Genomic DNA, 21,099 nt, shown 5'->3' with positions numbered 1-21,099 from the left:
ATCTGACCTGGTGCTGTCCTGAATCTGACCTGGTGCTGTCCTGAATCTGACCTGGTGCTGTCCTGAATCTGACCTGGTGCTGTCCTGAATCTGACCTGGTGCTGTCCTGAATCTGACCTGGTGCTGTCCTGAATCTGACCTGGCCCTGTCCTGAATCTGACCTGGCCCTGTCCTGGTTCTGACCTGGTCCTGTCCTGAATCTGACCTGGTGCTGTCCTGAATCTGACCTTGTGCTGTCCTGAATCTGACCTTGTGCTGTCCTGAATCTGACCTGGTGCTGTCCTGAATCTGACCTGGTGCTGTGCTGAATCTGACCTGGTGCTGTGCTGAATCTGACCTGGTGCTGTGCTGAATCTGACCTGGTGCTGTGCTGAATCTGACCTGGTGCTGTCCTGAATCTGACCTGGTGCTGTCCTGAATCTGACCTGGTGCTGTCCTGAATCTGACCTGGTGCTGTCCTGAATCTGACCTGATCCTGTCCTTAATCTGACCTGGTCCTGAATCTGACCTGGTGCTGTCCTGAATCTGACCTGGTGCTGTCCTGAATCTGACCTGGTCCTGTCCTGAATCTGACCTGATGCGGTCCTGAATCTGACCTGGTCCTGTCCTGAATCTGACCTGGTCCTGTCCTGGTTCTGACCTGGTCCTGTCCTGAATCTGACCTGGTGCTGTCCTGAATCTGACCTGGTGCTGTCCTGAATCTGACCTGCTGCTGTCCTGAATCTGACCTGCTGCTGTCCTGAATCTGACCTGCTGCTGTCCTGAATCTGACCTGCTGCTGTCCTGAATCTGACCTGGTGCTGTCCTGAATCTGACCTGGTGCTGTCCTGAATCTGACCTGGTCCTGTGCTGAATCTGACCTGGTGCTGTCCTGAATCTGACCTGGTCCTGAATCTGACCTGGTCCTGAATCTGACCTGGTGCTGTCTTGATTCTGACCTGGTCCTGTCCTGAATCTGACCTGGCCCTATCCTGAATCTGATCTGACCTGGTCCTGTCCTGAATCTGACCTGGTGCTGTCCTGAATCTGACCTGGTCCTGTGCTGAATCTGACCTGGTGCTGTCCTGAATCTGACCTGGTGCTGTCCTGAATCTGACCTGGTCCTGTGCTGAATCTGACCTGGTGCGGTCCTGAATCTGACCTGGTCCTGAATCTGACCTGGTGCTGTCCTGAATCTGACCTGGTGCTGTCCTGAATCTGACCTGGTGCTGTCCTGAATCTGACCTGGCCCTATCCTGAATCTGACTAGGTGCTGTCCTGAATCTGACCTGGTGCTGTCCTGAATCTGATCTGACCTGGTCCTGTCTGAATCTGACCTGGTCCTGAATCTGACCTGGTCCTGTCTCGATTCTGACCTGGTCCTGTCCTGATTCTGACCTGGTCCTGTCCTGATTCTGACCTGGTCCTGTCCTGATTCTGACCTGGTCCTGTCCTGATTCTGACCTGGTCCTGTCCTGAATCTGACCAGGTGCTGTCCTGAATCTGACCAGGTGCTGTCCTGAATCTGACCAGGTGCTGTCTTGATTCTGGCCTGGTCCTGTCCTGAATCTGACCTGAATCTGACCTGGTCCTATCCTGAATCTGACCTGGTCCTGTCCTGATTCTGACCTGGTCCTATCCTGAACCTGACCTGGTCCTATCCTGACCTGACCTGGTCCGGTCCTGAATCTGACCTGGTCCTGTCCTGAATCTGACCTGGTCCTGTCCTGATTTTGACCTGGTGCCGTCCTGAATCTGACCTGGTGCTGTCCTGATTCTGACCTGGTCCTGTCTGAATCTGACCTGGTCCTATCCTGAACCTGACCTGGTCCTGTCCTGAATCTGTCTTGGTGCTGTCCTGAATCTGACCTGGTTCTGAATCTGACCTGGTCCTGTCCCGAATCTGACTTGCCCTGATTCTGACCTGGTGCTGTCAGGAATCTGACCTGGTGCTGTCCTGAATCTGACCTGGTGCTGTCCTGAATCTGACCTGCCCTGAATCTGACCTGGTCCTGTCCTGAATCTGACTTGGTCCTGTCCTGATTCTGACCTGGTCCTGATTCTGACCTGGTCCTGTCCTGATTCTGACCTGGTCCTGCCCTGAATCTGACCTGGTCCTGTCCTGAATCTGACCTGGTCCTGTCCTGAATCTGACCTTGTGCTATCCTGAATCTGACCTTGTGCTATCCTGAATCTGACCTGGTCCTGTCCTGAATTAATAACCTTAATATAGAGAAGCAGCCTCATTTATTAGGGCATCTCTTTAGTTCCCGTCTATTACCTGTGGTGTTTACTGTCTGTTCTACTGATGTCCTCCTCCATCAGGTTTCATGACGGAGCACCCAGGGTTGAATATAGATTACCTGTGGTGTTTACTGTCTGTTCTACTGATGTCCTCCTCCATCAGGTTTCATGACGGAGCACCCAGGGTTGAATATAGATTACCTGTGGTGTTTACTGTCTGTTCTACTGATGTCCTCCTCCATCAGGTTTCATGACGGAGCTCCCAGGGTTGAATATAGATTACCTGTGGTGTTTACTATCTGTTCTACTGATGTCCTCCTCCATCAGGTTTCATGACGGAGGTCCCAGGGTTGAATATAGATTACCTGTGGTGTTTACTATCTGTTCTACTGATGTCCTCCTCCATCAGGTTTCATGACGGAGCTCCCAGGGTTGAATATAGATTACCTGTGGTGTTTACTATCTGTTCTACTGATGTCCTCCTCCATCAGGTTTCATGACGGAGCTCCCAGGGTTGAATATAGATTACCTGTGGTGTTTACTATCTGTTCTACTGATGTCCTCCTCCATCAGGTTTCATGACGGAGCACCCAGGGTTGAATATAGATTACCTGTGGTGTTTACTATCTGTTCTACTGATGCCCTCCTCCATCAGGTTTCATGACGGAGCTCCCAGGGTTGAATATAGATTACCTGTGGTGTTTACTATCTGTTCTACTGATGCCCTCCTCCAGGGTTGAATATAGATTCATCTAATATTTAATCTGATGCAGGTTTCACCTTCTCTGAATAGTATCTGCTGCTCTCTGTCTGTGGTCCGTCCGTCCGTCCGTCCGTCTGAATTAGCTCATCAGTCTAACCTCTCCTGTGTAGTTTCTGTGTATAATCTTAGCTGTGTGTTCTTCATGTGTTGTCAGCAGGTTGCTAAGGAGCAGGGGGCGGAGATTTCAGCAGAGCACGACCCAATCAGAGAGCCGGGCTGGTACCTGAGCAGGAAGTTGCGTCAGCGTCTGTGGGAGGAGCATGATGTGCAGGGCTTGACCGTGGTTCAGTTCCTGGGGGACTCTGTCCTCATCCCGGCCGGGGCGCTGCACCAGGTACCTCTGGTAGATTTAGTTTGAACCTTTTTATTAAACACTTATTTAAGAACGACGAGAGACACAACACTACATAAAGACCTAAGACAACAACATGGCAACAACACTACATGACAACAACACTACATAAAGACCTAAGACAACAACACTACATAAAGACCTAAGACAACAACATGGCAACAACACTACATGACAACAACACTACATAAAGACCTAAGACAACAACATGGCAACAACACAACATGACAACAACACTACATAAAGACCTAAGACAACAACATGGCAACAACACAACATAAAGACCTAAGACAACAACATGGCAACAACACAACATGACAACAACACTACATAAAGACCTAAGACAACAACATGGCAACAACACAACATAAAGACCTAAGACAACAACATGGCAACAACACTACATAAAGACCTAAGACAACAACATGGCAACAACACAACATAAAGACCTAAGACAACAACATGGCAACAACACTACATAAAGACCTAAGACAACAACATGGCAACAACACAACATGACAACAACACTACATAAAGACCTAAGACAACAACATGGCAACAACACAACATGGCGACAACACAACATGACAACAACACAACACGGCAACAACACAACATGGCAACAACACAACATGGCAACAACACTACATAAAGACCTAAGACAACAACATGGCAACAACACAACATGGCAACAACACAACATGGCAACAACCTGACAACAACATGTCAACAACACAACATGGCAACAACACTACATAAAGACCGAAGACAACAACATGGCAACAACACAACATGGCAACAACATAACACAACATGGCAACAACACAACATGGCAACAACATGGCAAAAACACAACATGACAACAACATGGCAACAACACAACATGACAACACAACATGGCAACAACACTACATAAAGAACTAAGACAACCACATGGCAACAACACAACATGGCAACAACACTACATAAAGACCTAAGAGAACAACATTGCAACAACACAACATGGCAACAACACAACAACACAATATGGCAACAACACAGCAACAACACATAGCAACAACACAACATGGCAACAACAACATGGCAACAACACATAGCAACAACACAACATGGCAACAACACATGGCAACAACATGGTAGCAACACAACATGGCATCAGCACAACATGACAACAACATGGTAGCAACACAACATGGCATCAACACAACATGACAACAACATGGCAACAACAACATGGCAACAACACAATATGACAACAACATGGCAACAACACATGGCAACAACATGGTAGCAACACAACATGGCATCAACACAACATGACAACAACATGGTAGCAACACAACATGACAACAACATGGCAACAACACAACATGACAACAACATGGCAACAACACAACATGACAACAACATGGCAACAACACAATATGGCAACAACATGGTAGCAACACAACATGGCATCAACACAACATGGCAACAACATGGTAGCAACACAACATGGCATCAACATGGTAGCATCACAACATGACAACAACATGGCAACAACACAACATGACGACAACAACATGACAACATGGCAACAACATGGTAGCAACACAACATGGGAGCAACACAACATGACAACAACATGGCAACAACATGGTAGCAACACAACATGGCATCAACACAACATGACAACAACATGGTAGCAACACAACATGACAACAACATGGCAACAACAACATGGCAACAACACAATATGACAACAACATGGCAACAACACATGGCAACAACATGGTAGCAACACAACATGGCAACAACATGGTAGCAACACAACATGGGAGCAACACAACATGACAACAACATGGCAACAACATGGTAGCAACACAACATGGCATCAACACAACATGACAACAACATGGTAGCAACACAACATGACAACAACATGGCAACAACAACATGGCAACAACACAATATGACAACAACATGGCAACAACACATGGCAACAACATGGTAGCAACACAACATGGCATCAACACAACATGACAACAACATGGTAGCAACACAACATGACAACAACATGGCAACAACACAACATGACAACAACATGGCAACAACAACATGGCAACAACACAATATGACAACAACATGGCAACAACACATGGCAACAACATGGTAGCAACACAACATGGCATCAACACAACATGGCAACAACATGGTAGCAACACAACATGGCATCAACATGGTAGCAACACAACATGGCAGCAACACAACATGACAACAACATGGCAACAACACAACATGACGACAACAACATGGCAACAACATGGTAGCAACACAACATGACAACAACATAGCAACAACAGAAAATGGCAACAACACAACATGACAACAACATGGTAGCAACACATGGCAATAACACAACATGACAACAACATGGCAACAACACAACATGACAACAACATGGTAGCAACACAACATGACAACAACATGGTAGCAACACAACATGACAACAACACATGACAACATGGTCGCAACACATGGCAACAACACAACATGACAACACATGACAACAACACAACATGACAACACAACATGGCCAAAACACAACATGGCAACAACACAACATGACAACAACACAACATGACAACAACATGGTAGCAACACATGGCCAAAACACAACATGGCAACAACACAACATGACAACACATGGCAACAACACAACATGACAACAACACAACATGACAACAACATGGTAGCAACACAACATGACAACAACATGGTTGACTCTGCTGTCTCTGTCCACTTGGGTTCCCCAGGACTGACAACCACTGATACAGTAGACATGACTCTGCTGTCTCTGTCCCCTTGGTTTCCCCAGGACCAGGACTGACAACCACTGAAACCTGATCACATATCCCCTTAGTACCTGTCCCACCGTGTGATGGCCTCATGTTATACTTCTCTCTCTGTCTTTACGTCTCTCTCTCTCTGACCCAATTTCCCTCTCTTTCGGTCTCTCTCTCCCTCTTCTTATCTTGTTTCTGTAGTCTGCTGTACCAGTATAGTAGATGTCCAGATTGCCTTGTAGGTGTTATATTGAACTAGTCAGATAAGAGGAGAGCCTACTGCCACTCTGCTCTGTTCTGTTGGAACTCACTGCCTTCTAGTGATACATGTTCTCAATCCTCTCTCCCCCTCCCTCTCTCTCCCCCTCCCTCTCTCCACTTCTTTCTCCCCCTCCCTCTCCCCCCCTTTCTCTCCCCCTCTCCCCTCCCTTTCTCTCCCCCTTCTCTCTCCTCTCCCCTTCTCTCTCTCTTCTCTCTCTCCCCTCCCCTTCTCTCTCTCTCCCTCTCCCCTCCTCTCTCTCTCCCCTTCCCTCTCCTCTCCCCTTCTCTCTCCTCTCCCCCTTATCTCTCCTCTCCCCTCTCCTCTCCCCCTTATCTCTCCTCTCCCCTCCCCCTTCTCTCTCCTCTCCCCTTTCTCTCTCCTCTCCCCCTCCCCCTCTGACAGGTGCAGAACCTTCACAGTTGTGTCCAGGTGATAAATGACTTTGTGTCTCCAGAGCATGTATTCCACTCCTTCCACCTGACACAGGAACTGAGATCCTCCAGAGAAGAGCCCAACTACGAAGATAAACTACAGGTGGGTTTGCTGTGACGAACCCTGTCCTCTCCTGTTCTCATCTCAATGCGTCTCCCTTTAAAGTGACAATCTGACATTGGTACATCCATATTAGGACTTAAAATGAACTACTTTTTTGTTTGAATCACAGAATGCCCTTTTAATGTTCTCTACATACAGGGCCTTCAGAAATGATTCACACCCCTTGACTTTTCCACATTTTGTTGTGTTACAGCCTGAATTTAAAATTGATTCAATTGAGATTTTGTGTCAAAATACTTCATCATTTTAAACACAGATTCAACCACAAAGACCATGGAGGTTTTCCATTGCCTCAGGAAGAAGGGCACCTATTGATAGATGGGAAAAGACATTGTATATCATGGAGCATGGTGAAATTATTTGGGCGGTGTATCAATATACCCAGTCACTACCAAGATACAGGCGTCCTTACTAACTCAGTTGCTGGAGAAGAAGGAAACCGCTCAGTGATTTCACCATAAGGCCAATGGTGACTTTAAAACAGTTACAGAGTTTAATGGCTGTGATAGGAGAACACTGAGGATGGATCAACAACATTGTAGTTACTCCACAATACAAACCTAAATGACAGAGTGAAAAGAAGGAAGCCTGTACAGAATACAAATATTCCAAAACATGCTTCCTGTTTGCAACGAGCCAATAAAGAAATACTGCAAAGAAATTAACTTTATGTCCTGAATATAAAGTGTTATGTTTGGTGCAAATCCAACACATCACTGAGTAATACTCTTCATATTTTCATGCATTGTGGTGGTTGCGTCATGTTAGGGGTATGCTTGTCATCGGGAAGCACTAGGGAGTTTTTCAGGATAAAAAAAATAAATGAAATTGAGCTAAGCACAGGCGAAAACCTAGTTGTCTGCTTTCCACCAGACAGTGGGAGATGAATTCGCCTTTCAGCAGGACAATAATCTAAAACACAAGGCCAAATCTACACTGGAGTTGCTTACCAAGACAACATTGAATATTCCTGACTTGCCTAATTAGAGTTTTGACTTAAATCTATGGCAAGACCTGAAAATGGATGTCTGACAATGATCAACAACTCATTTGACAGAGCTTGAAGAATTTTGACAAGAATAATGGGCAAATGTTACATAAATCAGGTTTGGAAAGCTCTCAGAGAATTACCCAGAAAGACTCTCCGCTCTAATCGCTGCCAAAGTGATTCTACCGAGTATTGACTCGGGGTGTGGATACTTATGTAAATGAGATTTCTGTATTTCATTTTTAATACATTTGCAGAAATTCCTAAAAACATATTTTCACTGTAACATGATGGGGTATTGTGTGTAGATGGGTGAGAATCCATTTTGAATTCAGGCCTGTAACACAACAAAATGTGGATGAGTCGAGGGGTTTGAATATTTTCTGAAGGCGGTGGACATAGTATCACCACGGTACAAAACAGAGAACAGAACAACGAAGGAGCTCTCTTCTGGGAGCGAAGGACAAACGGGCTTTGTGTCGGTAATAAAAGAATAACGAAGGAGCTCTCTTCTGGGAGCGAAGGACAAACGGGCTTTGTGTCGGTAATAAAATAATAACGAAGGAGCTCTCTTCTGGGAGCGAAGGAGAAACGGGCTTTGTGTCGGTAATAAAAGAACAACGAAGGAGCTCTCTTCTGGGAGCGAAGGAGAAACAGGCTTTGTGTCGGTAATAAAAGAACAACGAAGGAGCTCTCTTCTGGGAGCGAAGGACAAACAGGCTTTGGGTCGGTAATAAAAGAATAACGAAGGAGCTCTCTTCTGGGAGCGAAGGACAAACGGGCTTTGTGTCGGTAATAAAACTCAATACAGAGACAAGGTTCTCTCTGGTGAAGCTCAACTTCTCCTCCACCCAAACTCAGACATCTGTACGTTTTGCCCTGCTCTGTACAATGTCCTTCCATGGTACTAATGACATGGTTTTCAGAGTGTTTAGTATTGGTAAATACCAGGCATTTAGTACTAATGCCATGGTTTTCAGAGTGTTTAGTATTGGTAAATACCAGGCATTTAGTACTAATGACATGGTTTTCAGAGTGTTTAGTATTGGTAAATACCAGGCATTTAGTACTATTGACATGGTTTTCAGAGTGTTTAGTATTGGTAAATACCAGGCATTTAGTACTAATGACATGGTTTTCAGAGTGTTTAGTATTGGTAAATACCAGGCATTTAGTACTATTGACATGGTTTTCAGAGTGTTTAGTATTGGTAAATACCAGGCATTTAGTACTATTGACATGGTTTTCAGAGTGTTTAGTATTGGTAAATACCAGGCATTTAGTACTAATGACATGGTTTTCAGAGGGTTTAGTATTGGTAAATACCAGGCATTTAGTACTATTGACATGGTTTTCAGAGTGTTTAGTATTGGTAAATACCAGGCATTTAGTACTATTGACATGGTTTTCAGAGTGTTTAGTATTGGTAAATACCAGGCATTTAGTACTAATGACATGGTTTTCAGAGGGTTTAGTATTGGTAAATACCAGGCATTTAGTACTAATGACATGGTTTTCAGAGGGTTTAGTATTGGTAAATACCAGGCATTTAGTACTAATGACATGGTTTTCAGAGGGTTTAGTATTGGTAAATACCAGGCATTTAGTACTATTGACATGGTTTTCAGAGTGTTTAGTATTGGTAAATACCAGGCATTTAGTACTATTGACATGGTTTTCAGAGTGTTTAGTATTGGTAAATACCAGGCATTTAGTACTAATGACATGGTTTTCAGAGTGTTTAGTATTGGTAAATACCAGGCATTTAGTACTAATGTCATGGTTTTCAGAGGGTTTAGTATTGGTAAATACCAGGCATTTAGTACTAATGACATGGTTTTCAGAGGGTTTAGTATTGGTAAATACCAGGCATTTAGTACTAATGACATGGTTTTCAGAGGGTTTAGTATTGGTAAATACCAGGCATTTAGTACTAATGACATGGTTTTCAGAGGGTTTAGTATTGGTAAATACCAGGCATTCAGAACGAGCTTCAGATTCTGTTGATGGATGGTAAAAGCTGTTTGAGCTTTTTCAAAAGCCAAAGTCAAACTGCTGTCACCTGACTGGAGAACAGTGTTAAACTGCTGTCACCTGACTGGAGAACAGTGTTAAACTGCTGTCACCTGACTGGAGAACAGTGTTAAACTGCTGTCACCTGACTGGAGAACAGTGTCAAACTGCTGTCACCTGACTAGAGAACAGTGTTAAACTGCTGACACCTGACTGGAGAACAGTGTTAAACTGCTGTCACCTGACTGGAGAACAGTGTTAAACTGCTGTCACCTGACTGGAGAACAGTGTTAAACTGCTGTCACCTGACTGGAGAACAGTGTTAAACTGCTGTCACCTGACTGGAGAACAGTGTTAAACTGCTGTCACCTGACTGGGGAACAGTGTTAAACTGCTGTCACCTGACTGGAGAACAGTGTCAAACTGCTGTCACCTGACTGGAGAACAGTGTCAAACTGCTGACACCTGACTAGAGAACAGTGTTAAACTGCTGACACCTGACTGGAGAACAGTGTTAAACTGCTGTCACCTGACTGGAGAACAGTGTTAAACTGCTGTCACCTGACTGGGGAACAGTGTCAAACTGCTGTCACCTGACTGGAGAACAGTGTTAAACTGCTGACACCTGACTAGAGAACAGTGTTAGACTGCTGACACCTGACTGGAGAACAGTGTTAAACTGCTGTCACCTGACTGGAGAACAGTGTTAAACTGCTGTCACCTGACTGGGGAACAGTGTCAAACTGCTGTCACCTGACTGGAGAACAGTGTTAAACTGCTGTCACCTGACTAGAGAACAGTGTTAAACTGCTGTCACCTGACTGGAGAACAGTGTTAAACTGCTGTCACCTGACTGGAGAACAGTGTTAAACTGCTGTCACCTGACTGGAGAACAGTGTCAAACTGCTGTCACCTGACTGGAGAACAGTGTCAAACTGCTGTCACCTGACTGGAGAACAGTGTTAAACTGCTGTCACCTGACTGGAGAACAGTGTCAAACTGCTGTCACCTGACTGGAGAACAGTGTCAAACTGCTGTCACCTGACTGGAGAACAGTGTTAAACTGCTGTCACCTGACTGGAGAACAGTGTCAAACTGCTGTCACCTGACTGGAGAACAGTGTTAAACTGCTGTCACCTGACTGGAGAACAGTGTTAAACTGCTGTCACCTGACTGGAGAACAGTGTCAAACTGCTGTCACCTGACTAGAGAACAGTGTCAAACTGCTGTCACCTGACTAGAGAACAGTGTCAAACTGCTGTCACCTGACTGGAGAACAGTGTCAAACTGCTGTCACCTGACTAGAGAACAGTGTCAAACTGCTGTCACCTGACTAGAGAACAGTGTCAAACTGCTGTCACCTGACTAGAGAACAGTGTCAAACTGCTGTCACCTGACTGGAGAACAGTGTTAAACTGCTGTCACCTGACTGGAGAACAGTGTCAAACTGCTGTCACCTGACTGGAGAACAGTGTTAAACTGCTGTCACCTGACTGGAGAACAGTGTTAAACTGCTGTCACCTGACTGGAGAACAGTGTCAAACTGCTGTCACCTGACTAGAGAACAGTGTCAAACTGCTGTCACCTGACTAGAGAACAGTGTCAAACTGCTGTCACCTGACTGGAGAACAGTGTCAAACTGCTGTCACCTGACTAGAGAACAGTGTTAAACTGCTGACACCTGACTGGAGAACAGTGTTAAACTGCTGTCACCTGACTGGAGAACAGTGTTAAACTGCTGTCACCTGACTGGAGAACAGTGTTAAACTGCTGACACCTGACTAGAGAACAGTGTTAAACTGCTGTCACCTGACTGGAGAACAATGTCAAACTGCTGTCACCTGACTGGAGAACAGTGTTAAACTGCTGTCACCTGACTGGAGAACAGTGTCAAACTGCTGTCACCTGACTGGGGAACAGTGTTAAACCGCTGTCACCTGACTGGAGAACAGTGTTAAACTGTTGTCACCTTACTGGAGAACAGTGTTAAACTGCTGTCACCTGACTGGAGAACAGTGTTAAACTGCTGTCACCTGACTGGAGAACAGTGTTAAACTGCTGTCACCTGACTGGAGAACAGTGTTAAACTGCTGTCACCTGACTAGAGAACAGTGTTAAACTGCTGTCACCTGACTAGAGAACAGTGTTAAACTGCTGTCACCTGACTGGAGAACAGTGTCAAACTGCTGTCACCTGACTGGAGAACAGTGTTAAACTGCTGACACCTGACTGGAGAACAGTGTTAAACTGCTGTCACCTGACTGGAGAACAGTGTTAAACTGCTGTCACCTGACTAGAGAACAGTGTTAAACTGCTGTCACCTGACTGGAGAACAGTGTTAAACTGCTGTCACCTGACTGGAGAACAGTGTTAAACTGCTGTCACCTGACTGGAGAACAGTGTTAAACTGCTGTCACCTGACTGGGGAACAGTGTTAAACCGCTGTCACCTGACTGGAGAACAGTGTTAAACTGCTGTCACCTGACTGGAGAACAGTGTTAAACTGCTGTCACCTGACTAGAGAACAGTGTTAAACTGCTGTCACCTGACTGGAGAACAGTGTTAAACTGCTGTCACCTGACTGGAGAACAGTGTTAAACTGCTGTCACCTGACTGGAGAACAGTGTTAAACTGCTGTCACCTGACTGGAGAACAGTGTTAAACTGCTGTCACCTGACTGGAGAACAGTGTTAAACTGCTGTCACCTGACTGGAGAACAGTGTTAAACTGCTGTCACCTGACTGGAGAACAGTGTTAAACTGCTGACACCTGACTGGAGAACAGTGTCAAACCGCTGTCACCTGACTGGAGAACAGTGTCAAACTGCTGACACCTGACTGGAGAACAGTGTTAAACTGCTGTCACCTGACTGGGGAACAGTGTCATCCACATAAAAATGAACATCAGCTGTCTCAATATGGCTCACAATGTTGTTGATACAGATAATTAACGGGACCTAAAATGGATCCTTGAGGCACACCGAGCACAACTCAACGGTGTCCGAACCATCTGCCTTAACACACTGGGTTCTATTTGACAAGTTGTTCACAAACCACTCCAGAGCATGACCAGTAATCCCAAATACAGTTCAATCTCTACACCAAGACGGTCTGGTCCACAGTGTCAAATACCAAGACGGTATGGTCCACAGTGTCACCAAGACGGTCTGGTCCACAGTGTCAAACACCAAGACGGTATGGTCTACAGTGTCACACACCAAAACGGTATGGTCCCCAGTGTCAAACACCAAGACGGTATGGTCTACAGTGTCACACACCAAAACGGTATGGTCCCCAGTGTCAAACACCAAGACGGTATGGTCCACAGTGTCAAACACCAAGACGGTCTGGTCCACAGTGTCAAACACCAAGACGGTCTGGTCCACATTGTCAAACACCAAGACGGTATGGTCCCCAGTGTCAAACACCAAGACGGTATGGTCCCCAGTGTCAAACACCAAGACGGTATTGGCCCCCAGTGTCAAACACCAAGGCAGTATGGTTCTGGTCATAGTCACATCCTGATTCAGAAGGCAGTGTTCTGATTTCAGGTCATAGTCTCACCCTGATTCAGAAGGCAGTGTTCTGATTTCAGGTCATAGTCACACCCTGATTCAGAAGGCAGTGTTCTGATTTCAGGTCATAGTCACACCCTGATTCAGAAGGCAGTGTTCTGATTTCAGGTCATAGCCACATCCTGATTCAGAAGGCAGTGTTCTGATTTCAGGTCATAGTCACATCCTGATTCAGAAGGCAGTGTTCTGATTTCAGGTCATAGTCACATCCTGATTCAGAAGGCAGTGTTAAAAGCCATCCGATCATCAGCTGAATTAGACTGTCTTGCTTTAGCCCACACTGCTTTCCGTTTCCTTCTGATTTCAGCCAGTTCATCAGAGAACCATCCCTTCATTCTGTATTGGTGGCTTGTAAATGTGAACTTTGTAGAGGTGTGGGGTGTCAGGGGTTCTATGTACAGTGGACCAGGACAGGGGTACAGGGGACCAGGACAGGGGTACAGGGGACCAGGACAGGGGTACAGGGGACCAGGACAGGGGTACAGGGGACCAGGACAGGTGTACAGGGGACCAGGACAGGTGTACAGGGGACCAGGACAGGGGTACAGGGGAACAGGACAGGGGACCAGGACAGGGGTACAGGGGACCAGGACAGAGGTACAGGGGACCAGGACAGGGGTACAGGGGACCAGGACAGGGGACCAGGACAGAGGTACAGGGGACCAGGACAGGGGTACAGGGGACCAGGACAGGGGTACAGGGGACCAGGACAGGGGTACAGGGGACCAGGACAGGGGTACAGGGGACCAGGACAGGGGTACAGGGGACCAGGACAGGGGTACAGGGGACCAGGACAGAGGTACAGGGGACCAGGACAGGGGTACAGGGGACCAGGACAGGGGTACAGGGGACCAGGACAGGGGTCTTGGGTCAAACTGTGTATATATATATATATATATATATATATGAGATATATAACAGGTTATGACGCTGGGTGTCAAGTAAAGTGGTAACCAATATTCTTGGTTCTGGAAAATATATTTCACAGCGGTTTTGAGAATTGTACCATCTTATTTTGTCACAACCTGAAATTAGACTAACTTAGTTTTAGCAACCAGGAAATGGAGGAGCAATTTCTGCAAAGTGCAACTTTATTTATTTAACTATTGGGCCAATAAAGGTGTACATATATTTTCCCTCCTGTTTAACCTCTCCTCTCTGTCCTCTCCGTCTCTCTCTCTCTGTCTCTCCCTCTTGTTTTAACCTCTCCTCTCTGTCTCTCCCTCCTGTTTAACCTCTCCTCTCTGTCTCTCCCTCCTGTTTAACCTCTCCTCTCTGTCTCTCCCTCCTGTTTAACCTCTCCTCTCTGTCTCTCCCTCTTGTTTTAACCTCTCCTCTCTCTCTCCCTCCTGTTTTAACCTCTCCTCTCTGTCTCTCCCTCCTGTTTAACCTCTCCTCTCTGTCCTCTCCCCAGGTAAAGAACATCTTGTTCCACTCTGTGAAGGATGCATTGACGTCGCTGAGGAGGTACAGCCAGGAGGAGGAAGAGAACTCCTGACCCGTAGTCCCCCTGGCTCCTCCCTCTCTGGCACCTCCCTCTCTGGCTCCTCCCTTTCTGGCGCCTCCCTCTCTGAGACATCTTCCTTCAGCCTGGAACAGATATATACACACTGACACTAACCACAACAGCAGAACACACTACAACACACTAAAACTACATGTTACTGACCAGCACCACCCGGCATCAGGATACTGACCACAGCAGCATCACCACCCAGCATCAGGATACTGACCACAGCAGCATCACCACCCAGCATCAGGATACTGACCACAGCAGCATCACCACCCAGCATCAGGATACTAACCACAGCAGCATCGCTACCACAGCATCAGGATACTCACCATAGCAGCATCACTACCCAGCATCAGGATACTGACCATAGCAGCATCACTACCCAGCATCAGGATACTGACCATAGCAGCATCACTACCCAGCATCAGGATACTGACCATAGCAGCATCACTACCCAGCATCAGGATACTGACCACAGCAGCATCACCACCCAGCATCAGGATACTGACCACAGCAGCATCACTACCCAGCATCAGGATACTGACCATAGCAGCATCACTACCCAGCATCAGGATACTGACCACAGCAGCATCACTACCCAGCATCAGGATACTGACCATAGCAGCATCACTACCCAGCATCAGGATACTGACCACAGCAGCATCACCACCCAGCATCAGGAAACTGACCACAGCAGCATCACCACCCAGCATCAGGATACTGACCACAGCAGCATCACCACCCAGCATCAGGATACTGACCACAGCAGCATCACCACCCAGCATCAGGAAACTGACCATAGCAGCATCAGGATACTGACCATAGCAGCATCACCACCCAGCATCAGGATACTGACCACAGCAGCATCACTACCACAGCATCAGGATACTGACCACAGCAGCATCAATACCCAGCATCAGGATACTGACCACAGCAGCATCACCACCCAGCATCAGGATACTGACCACAGCAGCATCACTACCACAGCATCAGGATACTGACCATAGCAGCATCACTACCCAGCATCAGGATACTGACCACAGCAGCATCAGGAGAACTGAGTTCAGTAGAATCTGGTCTCACAGCTCTGACTGCTGTTCTGGAACCTTCTGTTCTCTGTTTGTTTGTTTAGTTCATTTTTTTCTTTCAAACTGTTGTATATTGTTTCTGTGAAAATTATGTATTTATTTTATAGGAGTTGTAAATGCGATGATGTTCTAGATCAAATGTAAATGTGACTTGTACAGTTTGCTAAATGATGAGTTGTGAGACGGATGCCGTTTCCTACATTGAGACAGTTACTGTGAGAGGAAACAGACTTCAGCTGTCGCCGAGAACTCTGGGAGTCGCTGCTGAATTCGTCCTCATGCCATATCTTTTAAAAACGAACTGCCAAACTATTCTATTGTATGAAACTGTGTACAGTTGAATTATGTAAAAAAAAAGACTAAATGAATAATACACTTCAGCATTTTCAGTATTCACTGTAAAATGGAGACATTTACACACAAAAAATAATTTATTCAAATGTTGAAGTTTAAACGATAACAATTGTGTAAATATATACATATATACATTCACTGATGTATTTTTTAAAACATGGCTTGCTTCAATTTGTAATTTTAAAAGTGCAAGTGTTATATGCTTTGGACATTGAAGTTCAAAGGGGTTTTACATTTTCCATTAAAATGGATTCATCAAAGTATGTCTGTGGTGTGTCTTATTGCAGGTATTCCCAAACTGGGGTTTTTCTTATTGCAGGTATTCCCAAACTGGGGTTTGTCTGTGCTGTGTCTTATTGCAGGTATTCCCAAACTGGGGTATGTCTGTGCTTTGTCTTATTGCAGGTATTCCCAAACTGGGGTATGTCTGTGCTTTGTCTTATTGCAGGTATTCCCAAACTGGGGTATGTCTGTGCTTTGTCTTACTGCAGGTATTCCCAAACTGGGGTATGTCTGTGCTTGTGCTTTGTCTTACTGCAGGTATTCCCAAACTGGGGTATGTCTGTGCTTTGTCTTATTGCAGGTATTCCCAAACTGGGGTTTGTCTGTGCTGTGTCTTATTGCAGGTATTCCCAAACTGGGGTATGTCTGTGCTTTGTCTTATTGCAGGTATTCCCAAACTGGGGTATGTCTGCTGTCTTATTGCAGGTATTCCCAAACTGGGGTTTGTCTTATTGCAGGTATTCCCAAACTGGTGTATGTCTTATTGCAGGTATTCCCAAACTGGGGTTTGTCTTATTGCAGGTATTCCCAAACTGGGGTATGTCTGCTGTCTTATTGCAGGTATTCCCAAACTGGGGTTTGTCTGTGCTGTGTCTTTATTGCAGGTATTCCCAAACTGGGGTTTGTCTTATTGCAGGTATTCCCAAACTGGGGTTTGTCTGTGCTGTGTCTTTATTGCAGGTATTCCCAAACTGGGGTATGTCTGCTGTCTTATTGCAGGTATTCCCAAACTGGGGTATGTCTGTGCTTTGTCTTATTGCAGGTATTCCCAAACTGGGGTTTGTCTTATTGCAGGTATTCCCAAACTGGGGTTTGTCTTATTGCAGGTATTCCCAAACTGGGGTTTGTCTTATTGCAGGTATTCCCAAACTGGGGTTTGTCTTATTGCAGGTATTCCCAAACTGGGGTGTGTCTGTGCTGTGTTTTATTGCAGGTATTCCCAAACTGGGGTATGTCTGCTGTCTTATTGCAGGTATTCCCAAACTGGGGTTTGTCTGTGCTGTGTCTTATTGCAGGTATTCCCAAACTGGGGTATGTCTGTGCTTTGTCTTATTGCAGGTATTCCCAAACTGGGGTATGTCTGTGCTTTGTCTTATTGCAGGTATTCCCAAACTGGGGTATGTCTGTGCTTGTGCTTTGTCTTACTGCAGGTATTCCCAAACTGGGGTATGTCTGTGCTTTGTCTTATTGCAGGTATTCCCAAACTGGGGTTTGTCTGTGCTGTGTCTTATTGCAGGTATTCCCAAACTGAAGTATGTCTGTGCTTTGTCTTATTGCAGGTATTCCCAAACTGGGGTATGTCTGCTGTCTTATTGCAGGTATTCCCAAACTGGGGTTTGTCTTATTGCAGGTATTCCCAAACTGGGGTATGTCTTATTGCAGGTATTCCCAAACTGGGGTATGTCTTATTGCAGGTATTCCCAAACTGGGGTTTGTCTTATTGCAGGTATTCCCAAACTGGGGTATGTCTGCTGTCTTATTGCAGGTATTCCCAAACTGGGGTTTGTCTGTGCTGTGTCTTTATTGCAGGTATTCCCAAACTGGGGTTTGTCTTATTGCAGGTATTCCCAAACTGGGGTTTGTCTGTGCTGTGTCTTTATTGCAGGTATTCCCAAACTGGGGTATGTCTGCTGTCTTATTGCAGGTATTCCCAAACTGGGGTATGTCTGTGCTTTGTCTTATTGCAGGTATTCCCAAACTGGGGTTTGTCTTATTGCAGGTATTCCCAAACTGGGGTGTGTCTGTGCTGTGTTTTATTGCAGGTATTCCCAAACTGGGGTGTGTCTTATTGCAGGTATTCCCAAACTGGGGTATGTCTGCTGTCTTATTGCAGGTATTCCCAAACTGGGGTTTGTCTTATTGCAGGTATTCCCAAACTGGGGTATGTCTGCTGTCTTATTGCAGGTATTCCCAAACTGGGGTTTGTCTGTGCTGTGTCTTATTGCAGGTATTCCCAAACTGGGGTTTGTCTTATTGCAGGTATTCCCAAACTGGGGTTTGTCTTATTGCAGGTATTCCCAAACTGGGGTGTGTCAAATGAAAATGTGATTTACATTTAAAAACAGTCTGACGTTTACATACACCTTCGCCAAATACATTTGAACTCAGTTTTTCACAATTCCTGACATTTAATCCTAGTAAAAATTCCCTGTCTTAGGTCAGTTAGGATCCCCACCTCATTTTAAGAATGTGAAATGTCAGAATAATAGCAGAGAGATGTATTTATTTCATCACGTTCCGAGTGGGTCAGAAGTTTACATACACTCAATTAGTATTTGGTAGCATTGCCTTTAAATTGTTTAACTTGGGTCAAACGTTTCGGGTAGCCTTCCACGAGCTTCCCACAATACGTTGGGTGAATTTTGGCCCATTCCTCCTGACAGAGCTGGTGTAACTGAGTCAGGTTTGTAGGCCTCCTTGCTCGAACACGGGAAATGGGGTAGGCTTGGGCAAGTTGCTGTGGGGGGTGCAGAGCTGTTGGCCGGGGTAGGGGTAGGCTTGGGCAAGTTGCTGTTGGGGGGTGCAGAGCTGTTGGCCGGGGTAGGCTTGGGCCAGTTGCTGTGGGGGGGTGCAGAGCTGTTGGCCGGGGTAGGGGTAGCCAAGGTGGAAAGCAAGGCCAGTCGTAGAAAACTGCTTATTGAAATTATCGGTGTTGACAGTGTTTCCTATCCTCAGTGCAGTGGGCAGCTGGGAGCAGGTGCTCTTATTCTCTATGGACTTTACAGCGTCCCAAAACTTTTTAGAATTAGTGCTACAGGATGTAAATATCTGTTTGAAAAAGCTAGCCTTAGCATATTGGTTCCTGACTTCCCTGAAAAGTTGCATATCACGGGGGCTATTCGATGCTAATGCAGGACGCCACAGGATGTTTTTGTGCTGGTCAAGTGCAAACAAGTCTGGGTAATACTCAAGATGCAGTCGCACCCCTAAGAACAAAAAACATTTGTCACAAAAAACTAGCTCCCTGGTATACAGGTTTAGATATTATGTTGGTAAGATCTCTGTGGATGGTCTCTCGTCTCTGTGGATGGTTTGTCCTCTGACAAATCAATTGTACGTTTCGGTGTTCCTCTAGGTTTTAGGACCACTATTGTTTTCATTATATATTCTACCTCTTGTGTTTCCGAATGACATCACCAATGTCAACTTTCACTGCTCTGCGGACGGACACACAGCTGTACATTTCGATGAAACAGGGTGAAGCCTCCATTTCCTACCCTAGAAGCCTGTGTTTCAGACATAAGGAAGTGGATGGCTGCAAATGTTCTACTTTTAAACTCGGATAAAACAGAGATGCTTGTTCTAGGTCCCAAGAAACAAAGAGATCTTCTGTTGAATCTGACAATTAATCTTGATGGTTGTACAGTCGTCTCAAATAAAACTGTGAAGGACCTCGGCGTTACTCTGGACCCTGATCTCTCTTTTGAAGAACATATCAAGACTGTTTCAAGTTCAAGGGCTGATTTAAAGGTTTTACTGCTAACCTACAAAGCATTACATGAGCTTGCTCCTACCTATCTCTCTGATTTGGTCCTGCCGTACATACCTACACGTACGCTACGGTCACAAGACGCAGGCCTCCTTACTGTCCCTAGAATTTCTAAGCAAACAGCTGGAGGCATGGCTTTCTCCTATAGAGCTCAATTTTTTTTAAATGGTTTGCCTACCCATGTCAGAGACGCAGACTCGGTCTCAACCTTTAAGTCTTTACTGAAGACTCATCTCTTCAGTAGGCCCCAGAGGTGCGAAGGTGAACGGCAAGGAACTGGTGCGACGAACGGTAGTGCCGGCCGTCTCTGCCTGGCCGGCTCCCCTCTCTTCACTGGGATCCTCTGACCCTTTTACAGAGACTGAGTCACTGGCTTACTGGTGCTCTTCCATACCGTCCCTAGAAGGGGGTTGAGTCACTGACTTAGTGGTGCTCTTCCATACCGTCCCTAGGAGGGGGTTGAGTCACTGACTTAGTGGTGCTCTTCCATACCGTCCCTAGGAGGGGGTTGAGTCACTGACTTAGTGGTGCTCTTCCATACCGTCCCTAGGGGGGGGTTGAGTCACTGACGTGATCTTCACGTCAGATTTTGCGCCCCCTTGCAGGAAAAAGCTGTTTCAGGTGTTTGGAAAATGCTTAATTCTTCCAAGTTCCGGACAGGGAAAGCAGTCCAGAGGGGTTAGTTATTGGTGAGAGTTCAGAGGCTAACACCTTCGTCTCTCTCATATCTATTCATCTCCTCCTCCGGCAACGTGTGCCACGTTCATGATGAATTTCCATCGAAGCCCGTTCCATGATTTGGAGATGTATTTCGATA

General features: G+C 45.9%; 1 protein-coding gene across 5 annotated transcripts in view; it reads left to right on the top strand.

Moving 5' to 3' along the window:
• Nucleotides 1-16,770, top strand: part of jmjd1cb (jumonji domain containing 1Cb) — a 186,237-nt gene extending 169,467 nt beyond the window's left edge. For 3 of the 5 annotated variants that reach the window (XM_031813081.1, XM_031813080.1, XM_031813079.1), the window contains 3 exons: nt 3,141-3,320; nt 6,828-6,959; nt 14,970-16,770. In XM_031813081.1, the coding sequence (XP_031668941.1) occupies nt 3,141-3,320; nt 6,828-6,959; nt 14,970-15,053 (396 nt within the window). In that variant the 3' untranslated portion in view covers nt 15,054-16,770. The remainder of the gene's footprint in view (nt 1-3,140; nt 3,321-6,827; nt 6,960-14,969) is intronic. The other 2 variants (XM_031813082.1, XM_031813078.1) reach the window with 1 other exon arrangement.
• The last annotated feature ends 4,329 nt before the right edge of the window (nt 16,771-21,099 follow it).

The sequence above is a fragment of the Oncorhynchus kisutch genome, unplaced genomic scaffold (assembly GCF_002021735.2).
Source record: "Oncorhynchus kisutch isolate 150728-3 unplaced genomic scaffold, Okis_V2 Okis04b-Okis11a_hom, whole genome shotgun sequence".
Taxonomy (NCBI): domain Eukaryota; kingdom Metazoa; phylum Chordata; class Actinopteri; order Salmoniformes; family Salmonidae; genus Oncorhynchus; species Oncorhynchus kisutch.
Note: the sequence above shows the minus strand (reverse complement) of the source record. Positions and strands in the feature narration are given on the sequence as shown.